General features: G+C 51.5%; 1 protein-coding gene across 1 annotated transcript; it reads left to right on the plus strand.

Moving 5' to 3' along the window:
• The first annotated feature begins 763 nt into the window (after nt 1-763).
• Nucleotides 764-2601, plus strand: TMEM158 (transmembrane protein 158). The gene has a single exon (XM_025272218.3). It carries the CDS (start codon nt 1097-1099, stop codon nt 1973-1975), a length of 879 nt encoding a protein of 292 aa, XP_025128003.1. The 5' UTR covers nt 764-1096; the 3' UTR covers nt 1976-2601.
• The last annotated feature ends 7603 nt before the right edge of the window (nt 2602-10204 follow it).

The following is a 10204-nucleotide window of genomic DNA, read 5'->3' on the forward strand; positions in this document are numbered from 1 at the left end:
CCCCCACTTAATGCCCTAACAGGGATGAATCTTCCCTTGAAAACGTTCTACATACGAATCTTTCATAAATACCGTGCTCATCGGACCTGCCAAATAGGGCTTGTTTCCTGGGAACCCCAGAACCGCTGCGGGGCTCACATTCCCACCAGAACCCCTGCACCTCAACTCCACAGAGTTCTTGGAATTTTCCTTGGGGTCTGCTTGCTGTGAGAATACCAAGTGGATCTATTGTGTTGGAGGCACATTAAAAACCAGCCGAACTCTGCAGACTTGAGGAGACACGGTGGCCAGGAGTTCTGGTTCTGGCTCCTGCGGGGACCGGAGGACGCCTCAGTTTTACCTCTGTGAAAGGAGCGGGGTCCGGAGAGCACTAAGATGAGACACCAGTCGGCCGTCTCAGGCGTAACGAAGGCTGGTCGCCGGGCCCTTGAGCCTCCCTCAAGAGGACGCAATTCTCTCAGAGCGCTTTCTCCGCTTGGAGTTGGACTCCGGCGGTGCGGCCCGGCCGCCAGGGCGCGTCCGCAAGCTCCGCCGGCCCTGCCAACCCCCACTGCGACCATCGGACGTTCTCCATAGACGCCGCGGCCGCGCCCACGCGCAAGCCTCGGAGCCCCACTCCCGCTCGCGGCCTGCATCCCTCTCGCCCCCAGCCACGCCCCCCGACCACGCCCCCGCCCCCGCCGCAGCGCGTGCAACCCCGCCCTCCCCGGAGTCTCCGAGCCGAGCGCGGATGGTGGGCGGGGCGCGGGCGGTGGGCGGGGCGCTACGGGGCGGAGCGCGCGGGAGGCGGAGCCGAGCCGGGGATTCCTGCTCCCCGCGAGCGCCCGGCCCAGCAGAGCTGCCTGGCCGTCCAAGGGCCCCCGCGCTGGGGGCGGCGGGGAACCCCAGACGCCGCCGGGCCGGGAGGGAGCCCCACGCCAAGCGAGCCGCCGCCTCCGCCTCCGCGCCGCCCCCGTGCGGGCCTGTCTGGGGGTCCGACGCGTCTTCACTCCGCCCGCCGCCAGCCCCCGCGATCCCGCCGTCCGCTCGCAGACCCGTCTCCTGCGCGCCATGCAGCCACCGCCAGCCCCGCGCGCGTAGGCGCCCGCCGCAGGCCATGCTGCCCCTGCTTGCCGCGCTGCTGGCCGCCGCCTGCCCGCTGCCGCCCGCCCGCGGCGGGGCCGTGGACGCGCCGGGCCTCCTCGGGGCGCCCCTCAACGCCTCGGTCAACGCGTCGTCCTCAGACGAGCCGGCCGCCCCGCGGTTGCTGGCCTCGGCTGCGCCCGGGGCCCCCGAGCGCCCGGAGGAGGAAGCGGCGGCGCCGTGCAACATCAGCGTGCAGCGGCAGATGCTGAGCTCGCTGCTTGTGCGCTGGGGCCGCCCGCGGGGCTTCCAGTGCGACCTGCTGCTCTTCTCCACCAACGCGCACGGCCGCGCCTTCTTCGCCGCCGCCTTCCACCGAGTCGGGCCGCCGCTGCTCATCGAGCACCTGGGGCTGGCGGCGGGCGGCGCGCAGCAGGACCTGCGCCTCTGCGTGGGCTGCGGCTGGGTGCGCGGCCGCCGCCCCGGCCGCCTCCGGCCCACCGGCGCCACCGCCGGGGCGCCCACCGCTCTGCCCGCCTACCCCGCGGCCGAGCCCCCCGGGCCGCTGTGGCTGCAGGGCGAACCGCTGCATTTCTGCTGCCTGGACTTCAGCCTGGAGGAGCTGCAGGGCGAGCCGGGCTGGCGGCTGAACCGCAAGCCCATCGAGTCCACGCTGGTGGCCTGCTTCATGACCCTGGTCATCGTCGTGTGGAGCGTGGCCGCCCTCATCTGGCCGGTGCCCATCATCGCCGGCTTCCTGCCCAACGGCATGGAGCAGCGCCGGACCACCGCCAGCGCCGCCGCCGCCGCCGCCCCCGCCGCCGTGCCCGCGGGGACCACCGCCGCCGCCGCCGCCGCTGCAGCCGCTGCGGCCGCCGCCGCGGCCGTCACCTCGGGGACGGCGACCAAATGACCCGGCCCGCTCCTTCCCGTGTCCGTTCCGTGTCCGCGCTCTCGGTGCCTTTCCCGCCGGGAGACTCGGCCGGTGTGCTTCGTGCTGTAGTGACCGTTAGTTCTTCGGGGGAGGGGACCGCCGAAGAGGCCCCAGCGTGTGGGAAAAGACAGGTTTGTGCCCCGCTTCTGGCTCCGAAAAGTAGATGCAAGCCCTTGCCCTGCAGGGTGGGATCCGCAGCTTGGAAGACGGAGAGGAGGGAAATGGGGCCCCTTCCCCTTTTTTGCGCACCCTGCCCTCCTCCCTCCCCGCACCCACGTGCCCTATAGAAAACGACCAAATCCTGTGTATTTGTTTTATATATTTAATAACTGTTTTAAATGAAAGTTTTAGTAAAAAAAAAATTAAATTGCTATTGCTGTAGTCAAAGAAGCTCTTTGTATCTAAACATAGTATTTGAAATTTGTTGTTTTTTAATTTATTTAAAAGGGGGGCATGGGAATGATTTAACATCGATATATTGTTACCGCTGAAAATGAACTTTATGAACCTTTTTCCAAGTCGATCTATCCAGTGACGTGGCCAGATGGGCGTTTCTTCTTGTACTCTGTGTTTTTTTTGGCTTTTAATACAGACATTTTCCTCCAGAGATGCGTATGTGCCTTTTTTTTATTTGATTTGGAAAAGGAATCCAAGAATTACGAGATGATCCTCTGAAACGTGAGGAAGGGAATCTCCAAAAAGTTAGAGAAGGGCTAACTCTATCTCCCTTACCTGTCTGGGAGAGGTGGGAGATGGAAACCAAAATACTGACCCTAATGCCCCCACCCCATGTTGTTTCGCCCTGCACCACACTGCCCTCCCCTGAAACAACATCCTTCCCCCCTCAGCCTCACTACCACTTGTCACGGTGGCATTCAGAGTTTTATGTGACTTATCTTTTTACCCACTTCCGGCAAGCCCCACAAAACACCCAGTAAAGTGCTGAAATGGTAAAATCAGTAGGTCCTCTGAGCCAAGTGTCTTTCATGAAAACAATTCATTTTAAAAGGCATGTAGATTTCCTTTTCATATGTGTAACCTTTAGTATATGGACACGTTTCAAAAGCTGGTTTTAAAACGGGGGGTATTTTGGCATTAAGATTTTTTCTCAAGTAAAGTCTTACAGACTAATAAACACCTTTAAAAAACTATTAAAGCTACTTTCCCTTTCTCCATCCCCTCCCCACTTCTGAGTGAATACCTGCACTAGAGCATTCCATTCTGGTGAATAGTAGGTACTGTTCTTGATAGTTCTCAAAGTAGGGTCCTGGGGACAGCAGCATCAGTAGCACCTGGGAATTTGTTAGAAATGCAAAAGTGGGGCCCTGTCCAGGAACTACAGATGCAGAAGCTCTGGGGTAGGGCCCCGCAATCTGTTGTCTCTCCACGCTCAGCTCCAGCCACCAGGATCTCACAGTCCCCAGTCTAGGTTTGAAAACCCCCACACGGGTGCTGACATGCAGTCATTTCTGCCACCCCCGGGAATGGGCCAGGGTCCAAGGGTATTTTGAGGAGGATGGGGATTTACTGTGGTTCTCTGGTGGCACGGCTACGGCTCACCCAGGACAAATAAAGGACTCTCTCCACCTCTCACTCTTGGCATTTTCTGGTGTTCCAATTGTCTGAGTGTTGCCAGAACTGTCTCCTTACCTAAAGGACTGAGGTTAGCTAATGTGCTAGGGAGGACCCATTATTTTTTGTGCTTTCTTGGGCCAGTGATGAAGGTCAAAATACTTAGCATCCTGATAACACCCTAAGGCCTCAGTTTGACCCTTCATACAAATTGTCTCCCAGAAAGCTTTTTTGGCACTTGAGGAAATAACCTGTTTGGGGAGGGGTACCCACCAGGACCCAATTTGCTCTGTTTCCAGAGTCCTTCCTGGGCTCCTGGGAAGTTCCATCAGACTTCCTGAGGGTCAGTTGGCAGGAGCAAGGCGGGGCAAGATCGATGACCCCCTAGCTCTCTACTTCACCCTGGGTCTGACCTTGGACTGCAGGTTTGAACCTTGTTCAGAACCTAAAAGAGCCCCCTCCTAGTGGCTGTGCCTCGGAGTCTTGTCCCTGCAGTTTTCCCAGCAGTCCGAAGCTCCACACCGTTCTATCCCGGAGGATACACTGTGAATTCCAGCCTAGCTCTTAGGCTTCCTTGTAAGTTCCACTCTGGACTTAAATCATGAATCACACTGTATAATGATCTAGAATTGTGATCTTTATCATTATAGTTAGTACCTTGGAATCTACTTCAGAACATTCTATGATCATAGGACTACCTTGGCTGGAGTTAAATTCCATATTCATTGGTTCTTTTGGTAAAAAAGATGCTGAGTTTTTTCCTAAAAGCTTTATCATTATATTAATATAGTACCTCTCCTCCTGTGTTCCTAGATAACTCTGCAACCTCTTTAGGAGGACTACAATGGCAATACGGAGACTGCCCTGGTGGCTCAGATGGTAAAACATCTGCCTACAATGTGGGAGACCGGGGTTCTGGTGGCTCAGATGGTAAAGCATCTGCCTACAATGTGGGAGACCGGGGTTCGATCCCTGGGTCAAGAAGATCCCCTGGAGAAGGAAATGGCAACCCACTCCAGTGCTCTTGCCTGGAAAATCCCATGGACACAGTCCACAGGGTCGCAAAGAGTCGGACACAACTGAGCGACTTCACTTTCACAATGGCAATAATAATAATTATTATTATCACCATCATCATAAATAAATTATTATTTTGGGTTAGAGAGGGAAAAGTAGAAGGGAAAACAGTAACTAAGAGGAGAGAAGTGAATTTACCACCTGAGCCACCAGGAAAGCCCAAATTTAAAACATCAGCTTTAATTTTGCACGGCAGAGAAAACCATAAACAAGATGAAAAGACACCTACAGAACGGGAGAAAATATTTGCAAATGATGCAACTGACCAGGGCTTAGTTTCCAAAATATGCAAACAGTTCATACAACTCAACAACAACAGAAAACCTCACAAATAACCCAACTGAAAAATGGGCAGAAGACCTAATCAGACATCTTTCCAAAGACATACAAATGGCCAAAAGGCACATGAAAATATTCTCAAAGTCGCTAATCACTATCGAAATGCAAATCAAAACTACAATGAGGTATCACCTCACACCAGTCAGAATGGCTATCATTTAAAAGTCTGCAAATTCAAACCTGGTGCTCGGTGACAACCTAGAGAGGTGGGATGGCATGGAGGTTGGGGGGAGGCTCAAGAGGGAGGGAACATATGTATACCTATGGCTGATTCATGTTGATGTATGGCAGAAACCAACCCAACATTCTAAAGCAATTATCCTTAAATTAAAAATATATATATATTTTAAAAGTCTGCAAATAACAAATGCTGGAGAAGGCATGGAGAGAAGGGAACCCTCCTACACTGTTGGTGGGAACGTAAGTTGCTATAGCCACTATGGAAAACAGTATGGCAGTTCCTCAGAAAACTAAAAATAGAGTTGCCATGGGACCCAGCAATCACACTGGTGGGCATTTATCTGGAGAAAGCTCTAATTCAAAAAGGTACATGCACCCTCATGTTCACAGCAGCACTATTCACAATAGCCAAGACGTGCAAGCAACTTAAATGTCCCACAACAGATGAATGGAGAATGATGTGGTGCGTGTATATAATACTACTCAGCCGAAAAAAGAAATAATGCCATTTACATGGACCTAGAGATTACTATACTAAGTGAAGTAAGTCAGAGAAAGACAGACAAACACCATATCACTTATGTGAAATCTAAAATGTGACACAAATAAACTTATCTACGAAACAGAAACACTCACAGAGAGCAGACCTGTGGTTGCCAAGAGGGTGCAGTGGGCCGAAGATGGGGGGGAGCTGTGGGGCTGGCAGGTGCAGACTGTTTACATAGAACGGGCAGACAGCAAGGCTTTACTCGATAGCACAGGGAACTCTACTCAACATCCTGTTACAAACCGTAACGGAAAAGAACAGAAAAGTGTGTGTGTGTGTGTGTGTGTGTGTGTAACTGGATCACTTTGCTGTACAGCAGAAATTAACACAACATTGTAAGTGAACTATAATAAAAAGATTTTTTTAATCAACTTTAAGAATAGAAAGGTTATCCCCCACCTCATCGTCCCCTCCCCTTCCCCTCATACACAATGAAAGACCCCAGACAAAGGCACAAAGGACATCAAAGTGGGGTGGCCGACCTGGAGCCATCGCCTGCAGCAGGCGAGGAACCCGCCATAGGAATGACGCACGCTGACAGGGGTGCACGAGGGCAAGAGCTGGGAACAGCTTCTGCTGGCCTCCCTCTTATAAGTGCTACCCCTGAGTGGACAGCCCCATCAACTCTCTGCTCTGCTCTGAACAGTGTCCTCCTTTGGCCCTGGAAGGCTAGAATCATTGCTTTCCAAACCGTGTCTCCCCTAGACTGAGAGGCATGGCCTGTGGTCCCAGCTCCAAATTGTCACCATGTCCCTGCAGTGGTTAACACGGCTCGGAAATGACACTTTGCTACACAGCATCATCCTTGTACTCTGGCTTGAACATGAATGCTATCTACCCACTGTAGAAGTATTAGGAACGATGACACACAGGCATAGAAGGAAAGGAGAGCTCATCTTTCTACTATCCAAAGGCTAGCCCTGCCAGAGTTTTGGTGCACACACTTCCAGTCTATTTCTACACATGTATATGTGTCCATGATAAGTGATTTACAGTAAAAATGGAGTTGTTCTATACTTAACTGTTCTGAAAACTTTTCTTTATTATACAAGTGCTGCATCATAGAGAACTGAGAAAATACCTTTGTAAGACAAAGGAATAGATGGCAGCAACAACACCAGGACAGTCAGTGGCCGTGACTCATTTTTATCGATAAACCTTCATGCGTATGTTCTACGTATATGAACCCCAGCGGGCACCGGCTTCTCAGAGCCCTGCTGCCTCCACTCAGGAGCCTTTGAGGGGTCCCTCCCTCTGCAGAGGTTTATGGAAGGCTTCTCAGGGCAGTGAGTGTTTAAAGGCTGTATTCTCGATGTGGGTCAGAGGTCCAGCTGCAACAGGATATTGAAACCTATCTGAGGACCAAAGGCTTGATGAAGATTTTTGGCAGAGAGTGGGCTGGGGAGGTCTTCTATCTTTCCCATCGCAAGTCCATCATCTCCAACACGAATCAAAGCCAGCTCAAACTTTCTACTCTTCCTGAGAAACATCTCTACTCTTGAGGTTTCAGATGAGGTTGCTAAGGACAGAACACAACTTTAGAGGATGAACAATGAGATTCCTCCCTTCCAGTCATAACCACGGAGCTGCCTTGTATTGTCTGGTTTTATTTGATGTCTTGGTGTGAAATGAATTCTGAGATTCAACAATCAGAAAGGATATTGCTCCTATATAATGCTGCCCCTAAAGCTGTCACAAGTCCACACGGCCAAGTAGCAGCTGCATTCAGAAACCGCTGCTGTCAGGGGCAGGGATTAAAGACAGAACCTCCCCAGAGAGAGGAAGGAGATGGGGCCAGAGGTGGGAGGAATCCACCCAGGACAGGAACTATCACTGAGTCAAAATAGATTCAGCACCAATCACAATAAACGGACAGTGTTAAGGCCTTCTAGGAGTGATCCTGTCTAGGACTGGGGTCCCTGGAAGTAGAGTCTGAGATGGGAAGACTCATACAAGTGGTAGATTGAGGGGTGCTCTCAGGAGGAAGGGAGTGGGGGAAGCAGGGAAGGAGCAAAGCAAGGATGTGGTGTCAGCTGGAGTCAGCTTCAGCCGACCCCACGAGGGTCTCTGGAGAGGGAATTGTGCCACTTGATGCCAAAGGCTGGGCTTCTGTACTCCCATTTCAATCACTGGCCAAAGTTGGGGGCGGGGGGAAGGGGCTGCATGGCCTCCCTGGCAGCTCGCATTTAACTTGGCCCAGGTCTCCATAGACAGAGGGAGCTGGGAGATATTATAAGCCAGCACACTTCCAGCAGGTCTTCCCTAGTGGCTCAGATGGTAAACAATCTCCCTGCAATGCAGGAGACCCAGGTTTGATCCCTGGGTCGGGAAGATCCCCTGGAGAAGGGAATGGCAACCCACTCCAGTATTCTTGGCTGTAGAATCCCATGGACAGAGGAGCTGGTGGCCTGCAGCCCATGGGGTAGCAGAGTCGAACATGACTGAGTGACTAACGCACACAAACACTCCCAGCAGTGGTGGATTGTAGGCCGTAAAGGGGATCTGGGTGGGACACCCTCAGGATTCACTGCCGACCTCGCCTCACTCTTGAGTTCATTCCCAGTAGTGGCGAGTGGGGAATAAAGCTGAAAGGCATCAGGTGAAGTTTATTTTTTTCTTTAATTTAAACAAAAAAGTCTTTATTTATTTTAGGCTATGCTGTCTTTGTTGTTGCACACCAGCTTTCTCTAGTTGTGGCAAGTGGGGGCTACTCTTCACTGCAGCACACAGGCTTCTCATTGCAGGGGCTTTTCTTGTGCAGAGTACGGGCTCTGGGTGTACGGGCTTCAGTAGCTACAGTGCAGCAGTTGCTCCCCAGCATGCAGGATCTTCCCGAAGCAGGGATCGAACCCGTGTCCCCTGCATTGGCAGGCAGATTCCCATCCGCTGAACCGCCAGGAAAGTCCCAACACCGAGAGAACTTTAAACTCTCCATCCCACCCAGGAGCTGACCCCCAGAGCTTTGGCCTGTCTCAGGTGATGTCCAGCTAGCCGGCCTTGCCTCTGGGTGTCCTGCACTTGTGCCACCTGAGGTGCAGCCGGCCCTGGTGTGCTGGGCCTCCCTGATGAAGTCTGAAGTCCTGCCATTTGTCTGTGTTCAAAGCCGTAGCTCCCCAACCCTTGCATTATAAGGGAAGCCCCACAGTATTAGTACCAGCATTAGATACAGTGTTAGCATCCCTGAGACTTCCAGCAGCCTGGCAGTAACATGACAGAGGGCACTGGGCCCCCTGCTTAGGTACCAGCCTTGCCATTGATGAGTTGCTTGGCCTTGGTTTCCTTGTCTACAGTACAGGGCTGTTGGATGAGGAGATGCCTCGGTCCTTCCAGGCCTGCAGTATCGTGTTCTTTTCTCCCCTTCCTATCTCCCAGGCTAGTCAGAACACACCGGCTACAAAGACACACCCCTCAAGCATTTCTTCAGGCAGACTGAAACAGAGGCCATGCCCACTCGTTTTTCCGGGTGACTTGAAGCAGAAAAGTATAGTACAAATCAGAGAAGAGGGGTTTTATTAGAGTGATTTTTAACCACTGGATTATCTACACTGGCTGCTTGTGTGGATCTAATAATCCATAAAATTATGATTTTACTTTCCTCTATTCAAATGCCCAGAGCCATGGAATAAAGGTTTTTCAAGTCAATGAAGCAAACAAAAAGTGAGAAATTTTTCACAGTGAAAAAACATCTTCTTTGCTTTTGTGGGTTAACACCGGGTATCAGATTCTAAGGCAGGGTCTACATGAGACAAGGAACAGGAGAAGCTATCCTGGGTTATACACCTACTACATCCAGGAACTTGACTTTCCAAATCATCATGGCAATCTTAGGAGACAGACAGCGTTTTCACTACCTTAATGATTTATGGACAGACTTAGGCTTTGGAAGCCAAAATAACTTACCCAAATTCACAGCTCAGACACAGGAAAATGTCACAAAGCCTACCCAGCTCCTGCAAATCCAGGGCTTTTGGCTAAGGTAACTCGGTTCAGTAACTCCACGGGAAGTTATTTTAAAACAAACATTCCATTCGTCGCATGGAATCATATACACTAACATATATAAAATAGATAGCCAGTGGGAATTTGCTGTATAAGGCAGGGAACTCAAACTGGGACTCTGTGACAACCTAGAAGGGTAGGATGTGGTGGGAGGTGGGAGAGAGGCTCAAGAGGGAGGGGACATTTGTATACCGATGGCTGATCCATGTTGATGTATGGCAGAAACCAACACAATATTGTAATTACCCTCAATTAAAAATAAATAAAAACAAATAAAACAAATGTGAATTCATCCAACACCTGCACCCCTTTGTCTTCTTTCTTTTTCCCCCAGTAAACCAGATTTAGGAGATTTAGATCTAACCAGGCATGTTTTTACTTACGATAACCAGAGCATATTTTATGCATGTTTTTCCAAATTAAGTAGTCAGGGAAATTGTCTTATTTTTTAAAATCAGGATCTTTGGCACCAGTCTAATAATATGTGGCCCATG

Source organism: Bubalus bubalis, chromosome 21 (assembly GCF_019923935.1).
Source record: "Bubalus bubalis isolate 160015118507 breed Murrah chromosome 21, NDDB_SH_1, whole genome shotgun sequence".
Classification (NCBI taxonomy): Eukaryota; Metazoa; Chordata; class Mammalia; order Artiodactyla; family Bovidae; genus Bubalus; species Bubalus bubalis.